At 40.4% G+C, this 20,885-nt stretch overlaps 2 protein-coding genes across 5 annotated transcripts in view; one reads left to right on the forward strand and one right to left on the reverse strand.

Annotated features, from left to right (window-relative positions):
• The first annotated feature begins 1,848 nt into the window (after window positions 1-1,848).
• On the forward strand, window positions 1,849-4,543 carry eef1a1l3 (eukaryotic translation elongation factor 1 alpha 1, like 3). The gene is made up of 7 exons (XM_084746849.1): window positions 1,849-2,072; window positions 2,150-2,329; window positions 2,402-2,698; window positions 3,186-3,336; window positions 3,546-3,802; window positions 3,894-4,128; window positions 4,228-4,543. The coding sequence occupies exons 1-7, from the start codon at window positions 1,929-1,931 to the stop codon at window positions 4,329-4,331; spliced, it is 1,368 nt and encodes a 455-aa protein (XP_084602975.1). The 5' UTR covers window positions 1,849-1,928; the 3' UTR covers window positions 4,332-4,543.
• Window positions 4,544-5,907: 1,364 nt separating this feature from the next.
• Window positions 5,908-20,885, reverse strand: part of asap1b (ArfGAP with SH3 domain, ankyrin repeat and PH domain 1b) — a 73,500-nt gene continuing 58,522 nt past the window's right edge. The window contains exons 19-29 of one of the 4 annotated variants that reach the window (XM_084710355.1): window positions 19,851-19,966; window positions 19,686-19,753; window positions 18,157-18,264; window positions 15,961-16,189; window positions 13,545-13,613; window positions 11,883-12,044; window positions 9,833-9,911; window positions 9,275-9,339; window positions 8,643-9,196; window positions 7,588-7,710; window positions 5,908-7,295 (exon numbers count right to left, since the gene is read on the reverse strand). In XM_084710355.1, the coding sequence (XP_084566481.1) occupies window positions 7,221-7,295; window positions 7,588-7,710; window positions 8,643-9,196; window positions 9,275-9,339; window positions 9,833-9,911; window positions 11,883-12,044; window positions 13,545-13,613; window positions 15,961-16,189; window positions 18,157-18,264; window positions 19,686-19,753; window positions 19,851-19,966 (1,648 nt within the window). In that variant the 3' untranslated portion in view covers window positions 5,908-7,220. The remainder of the gene's footprint in view (window positions 7,296-7,587; window positions 7,711-8,642; window positions 9,197-9,274; window positions 9,340-9,832; window positions 9,912-11,882; window positions 12,045-13,544; window positions 13,614-15,960; window positions 16,190-18,156; window positions 18,265-19,685; window positions 19,754-19,850; window positions 19,967-20,885) is intronic. The other 3 variants (XM_084710352.1, XM_084710353.1, XM_084710354.1) reach the window with 3 other exon arrangements.

Genomic DNA, 20,885 nt, shown 5'->3' on the forward strand with positions numbered 1-20,885 from the left:
TTTTTATTTAAAAAAATGAGGTCTGGTTTCTTAATTCCTCTCTGACAGTAAACTGACAATTTTTGAGTTGGGGACAAAACAAGACATTTAAGAACAATTAATTGTGTTAATAATTTACATTGGACTTGTGACTTGGACTTGTATTTTAGCATGTTTTGTGTGCAAAAAATTAAATGTAAATACCTAGTAATGAAAACTGTCAAATAAATGTAGTGAAGTAAAAAGTACTAAAAGTACAAGTGCCTTACACTTGTACTTAAGTACAGTACTTGAGTAAATTGACTTAGTTGGATTCCACCACTGAATGTACATGACTTTGGAAAAATCTTAATGAATATGGTACTTTAGCCTGATCACTTTAATTGATTATGTCAGGGTATTACTGGCACTAGTCTAGCAGAAACACAAACACTGGTTATACTAGATTGAATGCCAGTTCAGAGAATGATTCCTTGCAGTCAGCACTTTGATACATGAGTTTTCAAAGCAAACTAGCAGGGCTCAAAAACATACATACTTTTGCTACAGCAGCAGAGTTTGTTATGCAAGTCATTATTCAGGTTGTTTGCTCTTGGATAAATTTGCACATTTTTCTGGTGACGATGGGCTTATTGCACGTATGATAAGAACAAAAGTTTTAAAAACGTGGCAAAAGAACTGCATTCTTCTAATGTTTGTGGGGTGTTATGCTTTTATTTTGATAGAACAGCTGAAGCGAGGGCAGGAAAGGGGGCGGCAGAGCGGGGGAATAACACACAGCAAAGGGCAGCAAGCAGGAGTCAAACCCACAGCCTCAGCATGTGAGGCACATACTCCACCAACCGAGCCACCAGGCCACAAGAAACCTATTCTATGAAACAAGGAAACAGTTTGCATGTTTTGGCGCAGTTTGCAGCCATGTCTCTTTGAACTGACCCACAACTGTTCACTTAAAGTTGGACTTAAAGTTTATCTAATACCTTTGTAGTTTCTGATGTTGTAAAAAGATAAATGGTGTATTTATTTAAGGGTAGTGGCCCTTATACAAAGTGAACTTTCAATGCTAAAAGCAATATTTTTTATAAACTAATTTTTCTTTACATCAGAAAAGGCTTAAGATCAATTCATGGTCATGTCACAATTAAAATTTCATGCAGTGCATGGGCACATAAATTAATAAGTAACCCAGCTTCATATGCATCTTATCATTAGACTTAACAAGAGCATTGTTTAACTCATGTAAACATTAACTAAACCACAAGCAAGCTTTCTAAATTTAGAAAGTTAAAAAATAAAGTTTTCTCTGTCAGCGATGACAGGGCTTATCTTTATTTAGCTCCTCATTTTACTATTTTATAGGCACATGAACACATTTTAACTTTTACAATCAGCAGTCTCTTTAATATTAAAACAAGTTTATTGCCTGGCCGTGGTTTTCCTTTTATGCTTTGTGGCCTATAATAGTTTATTAAGGCTCTTCAAAGATTGCCATCTCCAAATGATACACCAGGTTGTAATATCAAATCATTAGGTGATGCATAGCTGCAGGCAAGGGCAACTGTCTCAAACTGCCTGTTGTTGTACATCGATAAAAGATCAAGCTGAAGCATTTATTTAATCCTCCTCACTCTCTGCTGTTCACAAAAAAAAAAAAAAAAACATTTTTGGGGAATTCCTTTAGCATTTAATTTTCTCGCTGACTGGACTACTTTACTATTTAAAAGAGTCACATATTCAGCTCAGTTTAGCTTTTACCAAACAGGCACCAGCTGCTAATTAAGCTTAATTAAGCAGCGCACCTGTGTTTAATGATGAAGTGGAGCTTATAAAGTCACTCCCCAGCAGCAGGTCAGATCCATTTAATAGAACAATCTGGAAGAGTGGGTGTGATTATTTCATCCCAGACGCGTACAGTTGGCTTGTTTGGTTAGTGAGACCCACCTTCAGCCATGGGAAAGGAGAAGACTCACGTTAATGTGGTGATTATCGGTCATGTCGACAGCGGAAAGTCGACCACCACCGGCCACCTGGTCTACAAGTGCGGTGGCATCGACCAGAGGAGACTGGAGAAGTTTGAGAAAGCTGCAGCACAGGTGAGGGGAAAAACCTGCTATGAAACACTTTGACATGTTCTTTTTTAATGTTTAAGTTGTTTCACTTGCTTTTATAGATGGGGAAGAGTTCCTTCAAATTTGCCTGGGTGTTGGACAAGCTGAAGGCTGAGCGGGAGCGAGGAATCACCATTGATATCTCGCTGCTGAAGTTTAACACTCAAAAATACACCATGACAATAATTGATGCTCCTGGCCACCGTGACTTCATTAAAAACATGATCACAGGAACTTCACAGGTAAGCTGCATGGAAGAGGATCATTTTCTGTGTGCTTAAGTGTCTTATTTTTCATATTTAATGCCATTTCAGGCAGATGTTGCCCTCCTGGTGGTCTCTGCAGCCAAAGGAGAGTTTGAAGCCGGTGTTTCAAGGAGTGGTCAGACCAGAGAGCACGCCTTACTGGCTTACACTCTGGGTGTCAAGCAGATAATTGTCTGTGTGAACAAGATGGACCTAACTGAACCGCCTTACAGCCAGAAACGCTTTGACGAAGTGGCGCGGGGTGTGAGCGGCTTCCTCAAGAAGATCGGCTACGACCCGGCGACCGTCCCCTTCGTTCCAATCTCTGGCTGGACTGGGGAGAACATGATCACCGCAACTCAGAAGGTAATGATGATTTCAGAGTTAAAACATCTGCTGTTGCACTGTCCTGCATATTTTAGGAGTTTCCCTCACCAGCACACCTGGTTCAAATGATCAGTTTGCCATCAAACCTCTTTAGAAGCCTGATAACAACCTGCTCATCAGAATCAGGTGTCTGAGCAGAGAAACCCCTAAAACATGGTTGTCTAGAAGGAACAGCATCATTTTAACCCAAATCATGATCTGTCTCTAACCCTAACAGTTTTCTGACTCTAGACCTACCCAGATCTTAATCACAGCATTGTCACATTATAAAATATTAGTTTGTACAACATGCAAAGAATAAACATGGCATTTCCTTCTAGACAGAACCCTAAAACATGCAGGGCAAGATTGTTCCAAGGACCCGGGTTGGGAAACATGCAAAGGACCATTGACTGAATACATGTATGCATATGTCAAAGGGTAAGGGCATCCAACATCTTGAACAAAAGTAATGTCTTTTCTACAGATGCCCTGGTTCCAGGGCTGGAAGGCCAGAAGACGGGAGGGCAATGTGAGTGGAAGAACTCTACTAGAAGTCCTGGACTCCATTCAACCGCCAGTGCGCACCATCAACAAGCCCCTACGATTACCTCTGCAGGATGTCTACAAAATTGGAGGTTAGAAATGGCACTCAAAGTAGATTTTAATCACTACCTTGTCATTTTAATGTCTTGTTTGCGAGCCTGAGAATTGGCTCCAATCAAGAAAATGAGGTACAGGTGTACAGCAGAGGGATTAATGGTGGAAGAATAGTTTGTTGGCTGATAAAACTGACTTTAAACTTTTAACAGATAAAACTGATGTGAAATGTTCTTTGTCCTTTCAGGAGTTGGGACCGTGCCGGTGGGTAAGATTGAGACTGGGGTCCTCAAACCGGGCATGACCCTGATGTTCTCACCCGCCAAGCTCACTGCCGAGGTGAAGTCCATCGAGATGCACCACCAGGGGCTGCAGACGGCTCTGCCAGGACACAATGTTGGCTTCAACATCAAGAACGTGGCGGTCAAGAACCTGCGGCGTGGGGATGTGGCTGGCAACGCCCAACAGGATCCTCCATCAGATGTCAACAGCTTTGAAGCTCAGGTTGATTCAATGCAATAGCTAAAATGGAGTCTTGGAAATTTGTGGTTACCCCTTGTACTGATGCCCCCCCCCCCCCCCCCCCTGTCTTTAGGTGATCATCCTGAACCATCCAGGGAAGGTCAAAGCAGGTTACTCTCCCGTCCTGGACTGCCACACCGCCCATGTGACCTGCAGGTTTGCTGAGCTGAGGGAGAAGCTTGACCGCCGCACAGGCAAGAAGCTGGAGGACCATCCGCAGATCCTGATGTCTGGAGACGCTGCTACAGTCAAACTGGTTCCCATCAAACCCATGTGTGTGGAGAGCTTCTTCACATACCCTCCTTTAGGTATGTTGTCAGTCGACTTGAGTCTAAATTTCTTCATGTGCAAGATCTCACCCATGTTGACTTCTGCAGTGTTGTAAAGTTAACTTTTGTGTTTTTCAGGACGCTTTGCAGCAAGAGACCTGAAGCAGACGGTCGCTGTTGGTGTCATCAAGTCTGTGGAGAAGGACCAAGGAATGAAACTTAAAGCCCAAGTGTGTAAATAAGTTTTTGTTTACCAGTTTTCTGGTATGACTGCTTTTTGTGAACGGTTTTATTTGGTAAGGTGAAATTTGTGTTGTGACACAAAGTATTTATGTTGATCTTAAAAGTGATTATTCCTGTGTTTGTCAAATCCAAAAGAAGCTATAGAATTGGATCGTGACATTTTGGTTAAAATGTGACTTGATAACAGAATTAAATGCGTTTTTGGAAAGAGCACTTGTCTTGAAACTTTGTCTCAAATGTTAACAGTAATGTATAAAGTTAGAAGTGCTTTCAGTGCCTTTGATAGCTTTGCTAACACTGCAAGCTAACAAGCTGCTTCATTTAGTTTCTGCACACATTATTTCCCATAATGTCAAACAGTTCCAATTAGACAAACCTGTCTAAGGCTGAACACTTGGTTTAAATTTTTTTCTCCATGCTGAAGACTGTCTACATTAACCTCCCCATAAAACCTCAACTTGTTTTACACTGTTTGGGTTAAATAAACATAACATTTAATGTTGAGCTGTTAGGTGTACTGTTGTGTATATTTTGTTATACCTGAACAGAGCTGGGTTTATTTCCAGTTTTTAAGGTAAGGGCTGCAGCTAGCACCCTTAACTAATGTAAACTGACAGATAGGCAGTGGTGGGATAAAGTATTTAGTGGCAGTGTCATACTTTAAAACTACCATACTCCATGGCAAGAGAAAGTTATGCATTCAAAATTAAGTACAAAGTAGCACTGAGTGTTGAAAGCTGTTGGCACAAAATGTATGTACAGTATCAAAGTACTCATTATGCAGAATGACCTGTCAGTGTTTATCTGATCTTTTCATAATTTTATGTACTGTTGGTAGCTTTCATTCAGTGGTTTCCAAATAGTGTCCATGAAATTTTCATATTGATTCATTTAAACTGATAAAATTGAGATTTATATTATGTTCAAATCAACTGCATCTCAATAGCTAAATCTTTCTTCTGACAGTTAAGCATGTGTCACCCATTAATAGTCAACTGGCTCTCCCTGCATTGGTATTTGTTGACATGTGCAAATATTTTAAATACATCTTAATATCTTTCTAATCTTATATTTCACATTACTAAGAAGTGTAAAATCTAAAAGCTAACCACTGACTATGGCTGTAAAATTAATGTAGTGGCCTAAAGTACAATTTACCCTTTGTGGATACAAGGAAACATTTTATTTATCATTTATAAGGTTGTAAAATAAGATTATGCCATAGTTTCCTCTGATTTGTTGGGATTGTTTAAAGAAATAAATTATAGAACAAACTCATTTATATGGTGGAGTATAGAAGTGGCAAACTTAAAATTATAAACCACTGCTAGCCTTTGTTTAACACAGGAGGGGTATTGATCCTGTATAAGATACAGTAAATCTCCTCCAGAATGTGAATAAGCACGTTTTTTTAAAATGTCTACTTGTATCTTGAGTCTAACAGTACTTTCAATAAGCTGCTTAGAAATGCACTTTCTCCTCTAATGCCAGAGTTTTGAAATTCCAGGGGGAGGCAAACAGATCTGCAAACCGCATGTCATAAACGCAGTAAAGCAAAACAGCAGAGTCAGTGTGTTGAAGTACAGCACTTTTAATGATACAATGGGTTGATGGGTTTGTTCCTTAACATGGGAAGAACTGCAAGTCAGTGAGGACTGGGTGAAAATACATCAAGCTCTCCGGCCTTTTTACAAAGTCCACTTCTCTAAAAGACATCTCTGGCTCGCAGGCGGCAAACCTGGAAATGTACTGAGATCCAGTAACATGGAATGATATTACATGACTCAAACTTAAAAAAACAAAAACAAAACTTCAAGCTCATGAGGTTTTACAAGACACTGAAGTGTGAACACAGGTTAATGTGAAACTTCTAAGCCTGTCAGAAAATCAAAGTTATTGCTAAGATGTCCTCTTGAGTTCCCCGTACTTGTCATTAATAGTGGCTTTAACAACAGGATTGTGTAGTCCTGCTTGGTTAATAGTGGCTCTTCAAACCCTGAGGTGAGCGTCTTTGAATGCAGCACTCCACTCAATTCCAGTCATTGTTACACCATGCACAGAAATGGTCCGAGGACTGTGGAGATGGCGTTTCTTTTTTTTTTTTTTTTGAGTTCACACACAGAGCATACGTACAGTGAACAGTGTAACAAGGAGTAAATTAGTGACCTACAGTGAACCACAGGCTTTGATATTCCACCACACAGTAGCAGCAGGTTTCTATACTGTAAAACAACCATAATAATACGTGTACACACAAAGCAAGCAAGAACAAGGAGTACATTTAATGAATTTCTTTTCACCTCGGGAAGATCAGTGGGAGACTCCTGCCTCTTCAGTCAATCATGGTGGTAAACAGGGATGCAAGACACAAATAGTGACATGACCTATTTCACATTCCACTTCTTATTTGTCCTTTTTCCAGAAATATAAGCTGATAATTACTCGAGGGCCAGTAAAATTAATACAGATAAAATTCAAACTCTACCGCCCCGATACTTGATCTGACAGGTAGAGAGAGCAATGGTACATGTTTTGTACAATAAAACATGTATATACACTCACACACAAATATATATATTTACATACATATATACACAGTAACAGCATAAACATAGACTTTTTAGGTAAGTGCTAGGGTTTTGAGAGTGGCTTCGTCACAGCCGTGCTATAGGGTTAAGATAATACTGGTAAAGGAAGAATACACACATTCTTTGTACAGCATGGATGAGGCATCCATGGCTAGATGAGCCTTCTTGGGTTTCTTCTTCTTCTTCGTTGTTTTTTTTTTTTCTTTAGGACGCTTGTCGTCGTGTGACAAGGGGTGTTATGATTGCTATTTACAGGAGCTCCCAATGCAGGGAGAGGCGTAGTGCAAGTCTTTCTGGCTGTCAGTCACTCAGGATGTGCACAAAAGACATGGGGAACACCCCTTTTCTTTCTGGATCTCCTTCAATGTGCCCGATCTGTAAGTAGAAAGGGTAGAGAGCGTGTGAGGAGAAGGAGCATAATGTAGCATTCAGTGTGAGCCAGTGCTTTTTGTGCTTTCGACATGGTCCAGGAATAGTAAGTATTAGTATAATAAAGGTAGGACAAGACAAGCATGGTGCTTCTTTCTACTCCTTTCTGGACATGAAATGTTAATTTATGTTGCTCCTTAAAAGTCTGTTTTTTGTTTTTGTTTTTTATTTTATTTTGTTTAGTTTGAAATAAATGAAGGAAGAAAGCTGCAGAGCATAGTAGTGAAGCCGGACTCACCCACCACTCCTGGTCCTCTTCTCCTGTCACTATGATCACCTCTCCTTCAACAAAAGTCAGCTCATCATCGTTGTCAGCCTGGCAGTCGTAGATCGTCTTCACCCGGCGGGCTTTGCTCTTCCCCTGGATACACAAATAGCAAAACTGTTATCACAGACAACAAAAAGTTCTCGGTTTTCGTTTAGTTACCCAAAATGACCAGATACATTTGTTTAAAAAGAGACCAGGCAAAAAAAAAAGCGTCACACATGAAACTCAAATGCAAAGTCTCTGTTCTGTTTGTGATCACCAGCCTATACTGAGTACCAACCCAATATCAGATATATATTATTATTATTATATAGATTACACTGCTGAAGGAGAAGGGTCCTGTTTTGGGGCTAACAAATTACATAACGCTCGCGTACTCACTGATATTTGATACCAGAACATCAACATAGAAAATGATGAAGATGTTACAACAAACTTTAGCGCTACAAACTGAACATTAAATAGCTGATAAGCAATTTAAATGTTTTAAGTAGCACTGAGACTGAGTCATTGGTCAGGATATTTCTGCTAATATTAGATTATCTAGATGAAGCCATTTAGAAACAGAGTCGAGTTACATTTTTAGTGAAAACTTCTTTTCTCCTGTATTTTTTCTGCTGTGGCTTTTCTGTCACTTCCACATTAAACCCCCAAACTGTCCACCAGAATCACTAACTTCAGCTAACAGCACAAGCAATGATAACGGAATGTAATTCCAGTGACACTTGCTTGCCATGCGACCAGTAGATTTCTACAAGTTGTCAAGATTCTTGTTAGGCGGCTGCAGTGTGACACAGTATTTGAGTGGCGTATTAATCGTAGGCTATAGAAGGTGAAAGTAAGCACTGACATGGAATAATTAAATGATTTTTAAAACCAAAAATCCACAACAAAGTTTATTTACTTTAAAGCTGTACTAAAAACATAATACTTCAGCGACCGAGTGTATTTAATATCTGGAAGAACAAGAGTTCTGGATCAGCTTTAGAAGTACAGTATTTGAGGACACGTGAAAGAAATCATACCGTATTGATCTTCCTGGGGAGCGGCACTGGTGTCTCTGCAGTCCCTGTTGGGGTCCCGTTGGTGTCCTCAGCAGCTTGTTGGGAGGGGGTTCCTATATTTGCCTGCTGGTTAGGTGACGGTGAGTCTTGAGGCTGCGGCTGCGGTTGAGGCTGAGGTTGGGTTTGTGGCGGAGGCGGAGGTTGCGTCTGAGGCCTCTGCGCCGTCTCTCCAGGAGGCGGCCTGGGAGCGGACTCGGCTGTTCCAGGTTTGGGGGGGATGTCTGCGAGGTGAGGCTTGGGAGGCAGGTCTTTGAGCTGGGGTTTGGGCGGGAGGTCTCCCAGCTGGGGTTTAGGAGGGAGGTCGGAGAGCTGCGGCTTTGGGGGAAGTTCTCCTGGTTTAGGAGGAAGTTCAGACGGCTGCGGTTTGGGGGGCAGGTCTCCAAGCTGAGGCCTGTCTGCCAGAGGAGCCTTCTGCGGGGTGTCGGTCGCCGGTGGTGACTTCTGGAAGACCTCTGGAGGATGGCTGGACTTATCCATAGACGGGTGGTGTATGGTGTCAATCTTCCGCAATGCCACTAAAGAGAGCAGCACACAGTTACTTAACACCTTCTTCAATTCAACTTCTTACATTCAAATAAAAACTGAGACTTTACCTTTTTGAGGTAGTTTGGGAAGAACCCTTGGACCAAGTGTAGACTTTGTGTTGCTTGAAGTAGTGCTGGGAAAAGATTTTCACATAACGTTAAATGAAAAACACGATCTAAGAAGATGCATGTACCTCATCAGCTGGAAAATGTTTTATTATAGAGTCTCTGTCAATTAGGTCAAATTTGTCAACACAGGAGGCACTTGTGTAGATGTACATTGAGACTAGGATGTCTACATGGCTGTGAGGCCTTCAGAAAGTTTGTAATCCCTATTCTGAATTTATTCAATCCTGCCCCTGACAATTTCCCCCGTATACAAAATAATATGGAAGATTTTTAAACAGTAAAAACTAAACTGAAACCAGCAAACTAAAACTAAACTATATTGAAAACAAAAATTGAAAGCTAAATAAAAACAAAAACTATAATGGCAAAAACAAAACTATAATACCTCTGGCCATTAGTCACTTAGACACAAAATGAAGAATAGGGTCCACTTTGTGAAAATACCAAAGTTGGTCTTTAAACTTCAAATTTCACCGTGTTTTTTTGTTTTTTTGGTACCTTTGCTGCTGAGGAATTCCTTCAAACTTGTTGGAAACAGGAGACATCTTGCTGACAGGAGGAGGGGTGGAGTCGCTTCCTAAAATATTGACATTGATGACGACAAACAGATTATTCGACACCATAACAGAGCACTAACCGGGGGATTAATTTGATAATAATTAATGTGGAAATAAATTAACATGCTGTGATGGTTAAAAAAACAATGAGGGAGGCGTCATCTGGCTGAGCTTTCCATGAGCCCGTGTTGTTTGGAAAAGTGAGGTTGTGCAATAAAGTGTCGTCTTTTAATTAGTGGTTGGGTGTTACTGTGACACAGAATGCACAAAACACCACAGAGGACAAACGATAAACAGTAAAAGTGTCCCCTTTATAGACATAAGGGACACAAGATTGCAGGTAAGATGACTGAGGTGTGTCTTCTTTTGTCTTCATGAGGTGTTTTTTTTCTTTTCAGTGTAAATCAACCAGAGTTTAAGGAAGGTTTTCTAACTAACGCTGATGTCTCTTTGTGCAGTTTGAAACTGTTGATCTGAACTTGTGGAGGTTTATTAGACAAATAGCTTCTCAAAAGTAGGAAAATGCATCTTTTCTAATGATGCATGTATGACAGATTGAAGTTGGCTTAATTATCACTTTCTGACTTGTACCTGGTTTTCAGGTTAATATCTAAATTTTGATATGTGACCTCATGTGACCATGTGGTGCGATGTGAGATGGCGTGAACGCTTCCAAGTCATAAACATGGGAATCCTTCCCATGTTACCCATCCATCACATACGATTTGAGCGCAGCATCAAGCTGAGTGTTTAATACACGGAATCTGCACCCACAGAATTCCAACACCTCCACAGATTTTCCGCAGATTTTAAACAAATAGAGACGCTGCTTGTAAAACTGTTTAGAGATGAATGATTGATGGTCAAGGTTAGTGGGTTTGCAGGTTTTTTTTTTTTTTTGCTCTCTTTTCTCCACCTTGCATTTCAGCAGGCCGTGTGTCCTACATCTTACGCTGGTTGACTTTTCCAACAAATGTTTACACTTTGTTTTGAACTGTTGATGATGAACATATATCAAATTTAAAGGTCCTATGAGATATTTCTTTCAGCCCCGTGTCTCAAACTGGCTCAGTGGAAGTAACAAAGAGTCACACTTGCTTGAGGTGATTTTAGGTTGTTTAAATTTATTTTGTGTGCTTATTTTTGCCAACGTGGCTGTGAACCTTAGAAATATGTAACTAAATAGTGTGTGGAGTGATAGAAGTTTGATACAATCTCTCTTCTTTTTAACACTGAAAACATTTTTAAGATGTATAAAGTTTAATTTCATGTTTCTAATTTAAGAGGAGCTCTACTCATAACTAGAGCTGACATGACAGTCAGTTAATCGACAGAAAAGTAATCAGCAACTGCTTTGATGTTTTGAAACAAAAAGTTCCACCCTTTCAAGTGTGAGGATTTCCTGCTTTTCTTTTTATGTAAAAATAAATGAATAATTTCCTATGATGTCTAAAATCTTGGACTTTAAATAGCTGTCATGAAAGTTGTGATTTTTTTGCTCCGATTTAACAGTTTAATTTAAACAAAACAACTGATTATTCCATAGTAAAAAATAACTGTTATAACTGTAAATATCTGTAGCTCTACCATTCAACATACTTTCAAATTGCACACAGAGACATAAGAAGATATTCACTGGTCTACAAAACTCTGAAGTGAAAAACCCTCAATCCCATAAATCATCTCCAATTATCTGAGCATGAAAATTCATTCTTAACCTTTGGAATATTTGATAAAACAGTCTCAACTCAAGGTCCTCTTGCAAGCTTTTTCTGGACATTTAAACCACATCTCTTAGAGTTTGGTTCAGTTGCTCACATCTGGAAAAAACTAGTAAGTGGACCTTGACTTAAGATTATCTTGTCAAAAAAACATGTTTTTTTATTTAAGTGGAGGACTATTAAAACAACCCTGCAATTTTGGACATCATAATATTTGAGCTTCAGGCTGGAGTCATGCCCTTCTGTTTAAACGTGTGCTTTGCGTCTCACCCCCAGTTAAGCCCCCTTTACTGTGTGGACTGTGAGAGAGCGGGCTGGGTGGGTCAGACAGGGTGCGTTTGTGTCCAGGAGGTGGGGGCGGAGGCCTCTTCTTGGACAGGGTGGAGCTGCCTCCTGGTGTGAGTGTAGAGGGAGGGCCAGATGGGGGAGGAGCTGGAGGAGCGATACATATAAAACACATGAGGTGATGAGGCCCCGAAAAATAAATAATAAAAAAAAAAAAGTCATTCTGTTTAAACCCAGAAACCCAGAGAAGGTAGAGGAGAGGATGATGGAGCATGGAGAGGAGAGGAGAGGAGAGGAGAGGAGAGGAGGAGCCGAAAATGTGGAAAAGGTCGTGTTTTTGCTCTCAGGAATACGTTTTGGCTGGACAACACAAGGAGACATGTTAAAGGAATAGTTCTGATTTTTTTTTTAAGTGAGGTTGTACGAGGTACTACTATCTACAGCAGATGTAAGCTGGCACATCCCCAGTTTGGAGGAGCAGCAGGAGTACTGGTGTAGGAAGCTGAACAATGGACTGCTGTGGTCAGGGTCAGCAGCAAGATGTATTTTAGAAACTTCAAAAAGTCCATCAGTTCAAGGGTACTCAATATTTAGAATAATTTCACAGCTTTACCTCACCTAAGCCTTTTCTGGAGTCAGTATTTTTACCCTGCAAAACATGGGAGTTACTGGTCCTCCACTGCCTCAATCTGCTAGTTCGTTTGTGCTGTTTTGTAACTTCAGTGAATTCAAACTAATATTTTAAAAACCTAAATCTCACAATAACACAAACAAACTAACACATCGAGGCAGCGGTAGATCAACAACTCCTGTGTTCTATGAGGTAAAATTACTGATTTTGTCTATGGAGTTTGGTTGGTTTGGAGAGAGATACTTGACTTATATAACAGCAGTTTTCCATCAGAAAAGGCTGTTTGACAGCGAGGTAGGTTTTAAATAAAGCTTACATTTAAAGTGATATTGATTTTTTTAGGTAGCTAAAACACATTTTGCTGCCAACCCTGTCCCATAGCCATACATTGCTTAGCTTCCTACACTAGTATTCCTGGTGCTTCTCCAAACTGGATTGCACTGACTGCCATCTCCTGCAGGTAATACACTGATGGTGGAAAAGTACCTCATGCAACCCCACTTCAAAAAAAATCAAATTGTCCCTTTAATGAAAGTAAAACAAGATACCGTCTGAACAAATATATAACAGAAATATCCGGACGGGAATGCAAAATAATGAAACGGAACAGTATGACCTGGGGTGTGGGCACATTTTTGATGTGTCTGCTCAGTGAAGTTGTTTATTAATGTGCCTTTTTGTGTCTACTGGGGCTCCAAAGCACTCACTGCTCTCTAATATAGAGAAAAGTGGGGTGAGAAGCAGCTAATAGAGAGCTCAGCCAGAGAGAAATCAGCTGTGGTTAAGAGTTTACAGCTCAAGGATGGTGGGACATGATTCTTACAAGATAAAAATTCATGTAGGCAAGAAATATTTAACATGAGACTCTGCTTGCCTACATGGTCCCATTGTTTAGTTTAAAAAAACACACCACCACCCTGTGAATGTGAGCTGTAAAGGAGGAAACAACTGAGGGATAACTGTATATGGGGCACACAGCCGAGTAAGGGGGGAGAACGTAAAAACAGGATATTCACTGATGTATGGTCGAGTGCCAGCCAGTGTGGCGTAGTGCGAATGAGAGCCAAGGAATGCCAAGTGTGGAGCTGAAAGAATAGAGAAACAAAAAAAGAGAGGAAGAAAAGAGAGCGAGATGAGGAGTGTGGGAGAGAATCTACAGTATGTCAGTCTTTAAAAGAGCTGCTCCCACACACTATAAAATAACAAGATGAAATCTTATCAGTGGCAAGCAAAGAAAGGAAAAAGAAGAGGAAAAAAATGGCGCGAAAGCTGGCCCCCAGGGACGAGCTCTTCAGCACCCACTGAGAGGAAGAGCCCTGCGCTGTTAATCTGGAGCCTCTGAAGAGTTAGCATGTTATTATATGTGTGTACATGTCAGTTAGCCTCTTATTTAGGCTGTTAATCTTATTTTTGCATAAATCAATCTTTAAAAAATCCACTTGTTTCCAGCGTTTTTTTAATAATTTAAAACAACTACAAGCAGTCATTCCCAGGTCAACACTTACCAATGCTTTGGACTGGTGACTGTCAGTATTTGATGACCTGAGAATGACATTCAACAACCAACTATTTTTCTCAAGAATCGCTTGTAGGAGCTTTTAGTTGCCTGAAACAAAGTGAAATTAAAACTCCTCAGGATTCTTCAAGAATATTAGTAGACTCTTTACAAGGCCAAGGAACAAAAGTGCTCCGAGATCTAAACTCGGGAACTTTTGGCAAGCCAGGAGCTAAATTAGGATCCTGGTTCCACTAGCAGAAAGGCAGGTTAAGTTCCTGAGTTCCTTTAAAGCTTCCAGGAAGTGTTCCTACAGTGGAAAAGGGCTAATTCACCATTTGCTAAACCCATCCCCCAGATAGCATAACTCTAAATATACATTTTTCCATATATTGAAGCAGTGTGCAGCTGGGTGGTTTCTTTTGTAGCCTTTACAAGAAAAAAATCAAGAGCAATATTGTTAACAAAATGTTTAAACAGTGTGTTTATCTGCTCTTATGTAAGCTGCTGACATTAGCCTGCCAGGCTAACTCACTTACTCCTACACTACTAACCTAGCATTACTTCCAAAGTCAACAGAAAAAAGGTCCTGTTCAGGACTTGCACATCCACTGTGTAAGAGGAAATGTGCTACTGTTAGCATTATTTTAGAGTTTAAGCTAACATTAATGGTTCTGCCCTGCTCTTAATTTGGTTTGGGGAGATTTATACTCCAGCAACCTTACCCAATGTTACATTTGATAAAAACACTAGTTAGTCCATCTCTTATTAATAGTATTCATTACATATTATGTATTTATTATATACTATGTCATAATACCAGGACTAACAAGCTCTCTCAAGTCAGTTTCTTTATTTCCATGTCTTCTACATGAGGATGCTAACTGTTTTCCCACATCATCCAGCTTTAGCCTCTGTCTTCTGGAACTTAATCAAATATGTAGCCATCATGTGAATATTTAAGACCATTTTACAGAGTTCTCTTTTTAAACTGAGTCAGCTAATAACATTAAACTTCAGGAGACAGAGGACCTCGCTACCAGCGGATAAAATCTGCCAGCGCCAGTCGTCATTTTAGCCAACAAAATCAGCAGTTGTCAGCTAGAAATGAGAAGCCAGACAGATGTACCCACTGTAAGTGAGGGCTTAGCAAAAGGCCAACAGAAACATGTTGATCTGCACTGGAAACAAGTGAAATTTCACGCCTCTTGTTTTAAGAAAAATAAGATTTAAATGCTCAACAATGGATTAAAATGACTTGTTGAGATGGATGTTTTGCAGTGTAAGCTTTCTGCATGTGCTGAAGCAGTGGGTGTTAGTGTTTTAACCCCCTCCACAGAGGGAGGAATGTTATTTTCAATTCTAATACTGCAGAGACAGCACGCCCACAGCGTAGGCTACCGTGTGTATATTGTGTCGAGGCTAATGATGAAGTGTGTGTCCTGCTTCCCTTTCGCACGCCTGACTAACCATCGCCACGCTGCCCTATCCTGCAGCCATGTTTTCCCTGACGGTTTACTGTGTAAGCAACCTTAATGACACCTGCATCCCGCCCTCTGATCTGTTGACAAATTGCATTCCGCTGTAGGGTGTGTAAATGTGTGTGTGTGTGTGTGGGCTGACTGACAGCGCAAAGAAGAAACTTTCCAGAAAAGTGATTACGAAGCATTCCTCTGCACCTAATCCTGTCCTGGATATAATCAAACATTAACAGACATCATAAAGTACAGTATCTTCCCTCTGCAGTAATCAGACACATAAAGCATTCAGACAACCTTCAGACCATTTATATCACAGGCTGACAATTGTGAAAGAGGTATTAGCAGAACATAATCTCCTCAATTCACTGACTGTCATGGGTAAAAGCTAGAAAACTATGTCGATGTTGTCTGAGAGTGGATGCAGGCTCAAAAGCGTTTGGAGCAGGCAGGTCTGACCTTTGCCCTGGTTCCGAGGCGGCAGTGGCGGGCCGTCGGCCACTGGGGAGGAGGTGAGGTCGGTGGAGGCGCTGTACATCTGGTTGGTGAAGGCGCTGTAGGACAGACGCTGCTGCTTGTCCCTCTGGCTGATGAAGCCCGGCAGGGAGAGCTTGTCGTGGGGGGAGAGGCTGGAGGAGTGACAGAAGCTCTGAGGCCTCGGGGAGCGGTCCTTCTTGATGGGACTGGGCTGCAGAGGGACAGAGGACAGATGAGACAGAGCCGTCCGAGGTCTGGAAATAAGTCACCGCTCTTTGATTTTACACAGAAAAAGTATAACATTATAGCAAACACACTTAGTTGAGTTAGATGAGAAAATCAGTACCACTTTCAGTCAGTCTACTGGCGTTTACACTTTATTTTTTCCACAGAATAAACAAAAGAGACACAGCATGATGATTAGTGAGTTTTAGAGGTGCTTGTAGGCTGAATTTGCTGACTTTCAACAGAGCCAGTGTAGCCATTTTCCAGTTTTCCGATCTTTATGCTGAGCTAAGCTAACAGGCTGCCAGCTGTAAGTTCATATGAAGTAGGCATCAATCTTCTCATGGCAAGAAAACAAATACAATTGTTTTCCAAAATGTGGAAACAGACAAAAAGCACAGATACAGTTCATAATGCAAATAAAAGATTCACATAAAAAAATGCTAAAAATCTAGATAAACCAATCTCATTCCCATCTTCCTTCTCCTTTTGTAGACTAAGAGTGAAAGTTATTTTCTGCATTGATGGAATAGGGTTGATTATGCCAGTAAGAATGGCAACGGTGGGAGGATTCCTCTTGAGCCAGCGTTTTGTAATTTATTTTTACTTGCAACGGCAAAAAACCAAAAAGGTATGTGTTGCTTTTCCTGAGACCTTTATGAATATTTCCAAAGTACAAAAGGTGAAAGAGAAATCAGATTTCAGGCCCAGAATCCCCGAGACTAAATGTTCCACTCCTTTCCAAAATAATATTGTTAAGGGCAAAAAATATGATTTCATCCCCTGAAAACAAGCCATACTCCCACCAGCATTACTGTTGAGACTCACTTAATTTGGATTTCTGGTTGGGGGTAAGAAAGAAGTGGACGTAGACTGGGTTTCCCACGTGTGAAGCCACATTTCCTCTAGTTTTCCTTTAAATTGTTGACAATCTATGTGCCTAACCCTGACGATGTTAAAGGAAAGTCTACCCTTGGATGTTGTTGCAATGCGTGATGAGCTGTGCGTTACAAACCCAGTAAGCACAGATTTGGTGAATTACAGGCCAAAAGATTTCTCAGTTAAAACTCTTAGTTGAAAAGTGACAGTTACATACAAAGTTACATAAAAACCATTATTTCATCAGCATTTCAGTGACTTTTTTGAACATGTATTTGGGACTTTCTTCACACTGAAAAATAACCATTAAAATTTAGTTAAAACAACGCCCAGACACCTACATGTCTAGACAACGTTTGACTTGCAAAACAGCAAATCTGCTTACTGGGAAGTACTTATTTTCTAGTGGGCCTATTTTCCTTCAACTTGCCTCATTTACGAGTTAATGCACCATGTTTAAGGTCCATTTGCACTGTGGTGTATTGATGCTACAGTAAGTAGAATAAATTGGTGTGTATCCTCTAACACGGATATCTGTCTCTACATGTATGATGTTCAGCCAGTGCAAAATTGTGAAAATACAAAGCAGCACTTTGATCTTAAATTCTGCCGACATCAAAGTCAGGCGTGTTGATGCTTTAAAGCATTTTAACATGTCATCATCTTTGCCCACTTGCCATACTTTTATCATCGCCCAGGAGGTTATGTTTTTTGTGCTATTTGTTTGTCTGTTTGTCAGCAGGATTACAGAAAAACTACTGGCCTGATTTTTGTGAAACGTGGTGGAATGGTGTAGCGTAGGCCAAAGAAGAACCCATCAAATTGATATTTTTCACCTCCACTAAAATTACAATGTAGGTCAACTGGTCTTAGCAGAGGTCTGCCCTCTCAGAGTGCCCTTCTAGTTCTTTCTGGTTTCCACGAAAACAATAAAAAGGTTCTGCTAACTGAGTCACAAGAAAAACATAAATAAAAATGCAGCCACATGATGATGGTGAGGATGATGATAATAATAATAATGTCTGCATTTTTTTATTCAAGCTCAAACGAGTGAACATGATTCGCTGTTCGAACCTTATCGTCGAGGTCATCATCGCTCTCGTCCATCTCCTCCAGTCTGAGGCTCCACTCGTACTCCACATGGATGTGAGGGTTGAACTTCCCTTCTGCAGCCTGTACAAGCTGACACACACGCGCACACACACACACACACACACACACACACACACACACACACATGCACACACACATTCATCAGTTATACACATGAAAAATATCTACTATTGCCTTCCTTTTTTGAATTTTTTTTTATTGGTGTTCTCAAGTTAAAACAAAAGAAAAAAATATGCAAAACTTTAATTTCACAAACAGTAGGTTACATCCTACAGAGCAGGGTTCCCCAACCCTGTTCCTCAGGGACCCCTGCCCTGCATGTGTTAGATGTTTCCCTGCTCCAACACACCTGATTCAAATGATCAGCTCATCATCAGGCCTGTGCAGACGCCTGTCAACAACCTGATCATTTGAATCAGGTGTGTTGGAGCAGGGAAACTAAACATGCAGGGCAGGGGTCCCTGAGGAACAGGGTTGGGAAACACTGCTATAGAGTACACAGTCCATTTATTCCAGTACTTTATATGTTGTTATTGTAGCCTTGAGGATAAGGTCAGTTTCTCCACATAGTTTATTTTATTGATAATTGTAATCCAGTCATCCTTTGATGGCTTTCTTGCTTGCAACCAAAAGAACTCTATAAAGATAATCACCCTGGGTCTTGGATTTGCTCAGGATTTTGCCCTGGTATAATTTGACAAAAGAGCAGTCAACCTCTGATACTACACTGCCTCAAACGTTCATCCCTTCCCTGTATGAATTTATATTCTGGAGTCACAAAATATCGTGTTATTATTATTCTTCCAGCAGAATTCTCTGTAGGATCGTGAGTTCATAGTGCTGCGATTTTCCTAAATATCATTCCAATTATCCTCAGATACCTCCAAGCCCTTTCCCATTTCTGTTTGATTTGGGCACTAGAATAATTTCTGGAGTTTTGTAATCTGTTGAAAATTTGTGATAGAGGAGGTTTGTTATTTTAGTCTTAAATGCCTCGGTGAATATATAAATCAAGCTATGATCCTGTTCAAAAACAAACTACTGTCAATCAAATGGAAAACAGCAACAGGATAAAGAAGTTACATCAAATATAATTAGAAACAAATCTCTATAAACAAGAAGGAGGGAGGGAACAACTAAATTTGAAAATACATGTATTTATTAGATATTTTACACCACATTTAAAATGGCTTTTTTTGGTCTGCATGTTCATTTTAGCGTTAATAATGAATATACATCAACAATTATTTCCACTCTGCTGTCCCCGTCCGCCTGCGGCTGGAGACAGACCTTTGACTGCCATCTAGTGTTCTAAATAATCTTCCCAATATCTGATCAACACATGTTTAATCAATCACAGAACAAACTCCACAACCTTTTCTTCCATTTGTTCCTATCTGCGTGTATATTTTGGGATTTAGTATAATTTTGTAGACCATTAAAATCCGCTGTGATGTCCAAAATCCCCAGTTGGGCAGTCCTGTACTTACTGCCTCCTCACACTGAGTGTTCCTCAGTCGCCTGGCAACATCCAGCGCCGTCTCTCCGTTCTGATTGGCTGAGGGGGAGCAGAGGGATAATCAACAGTTAGAGTGTGATACGTGCGCACGGATGACTTTAACGAGAGAATGAGCCGACATCGACATGTGACTCACTGATATCAGTGGCCGGTTTGCCCCTCAGGAGTAACTTGAGGCACTCGGGCTTCTCGTACATGCAGCAGTAATGCAGGGCAGTGTTCCCCCACTCCGTCTGCTTATCCAGGTTACCGCTGGGAAAAAACACACACACACATGAACACACACAGTCAGGACACAGGTCACAAGCCTGAGGGTGTTTTCCACAGTTCTGCAGCTTCAGGTTAATGTGTTCTTACAAGGGATTTTGTGATTTTGTATAAAGGAAAAGGGCTGAAAAGGAATTTTTTTAAGGAGCAACTGCATGTGCTAAAATGAGCACTACAGTCGGAGCCATAGACAGTATATTAGATCGGTTGACTCCCTATTTAATACACAGTCTATAGTTGAAGTGAGTTGTTTTCTCCCAATACCTCTTCCTTAGAAGGAAGCTCAGGCAGGCTGCAGGAATGCTGCAGGAGCACAGGACAAGTGCAACATCGAAAATTCACAATAACAAGCAACAATGAGTTTATAACTGTCAATTGTCAGTCAATGTAGAGCTAAGCCCATTATCATGAAACAAAAGCCCACTGCTTTGAAAACACACACTGGTGTTTTGTGTTCAGTCACTGCCTGCCTTCTGCTGCCAAACTCCATTAAAATATTGCTCAGTTTAATTGTTCAGTTATAAACATCTACTGTACTTTAAGACTATTAATGACTTTTTAAGCCTCATAAAAAGACTAACTGATTCAGTGACTATTCAACATTAATTTGAACTCTAGTTAATGTGAAACACAAGTTATGGGCTGGAATAGACATTTTAAAGTGGTACAATGCAGCTGCAGCATTATTGTAAGAGAAGTGAGTATTTCTCCTTTAAAATCCAGAAATTTGCCTTAAGCAATTAAGTCATAAGAGCAGTAAAATTTGGCTCTGGGTAATGAAACAGACTGACTACTAGCTGTGCAAAACCAACTTCAGGCTACACTATTACAGCAGGTAAATAGTCCCTTTTTCTCTTGTAGCTTGCAGAAAGAGTAAGAGAAATATTTTAAATAACAAGGGGCT

This window comes from Lutjanus erythropterus, chromosome 21 (assembly GCF_056507025.1).
Source record: "Lutjanus erythropterus isolate fLutEry1 chromosome 21, fLutEry1.hap2, whole genome shotgun sequence".
NCBI classification, from domain to species: domain Eukaryota; kingdom Metazoa; phylum Chordata; class Actinopteri; order Lutjaniformes; family Lutjanidae; genus Lutjanus; species Lutjanus erythropterus.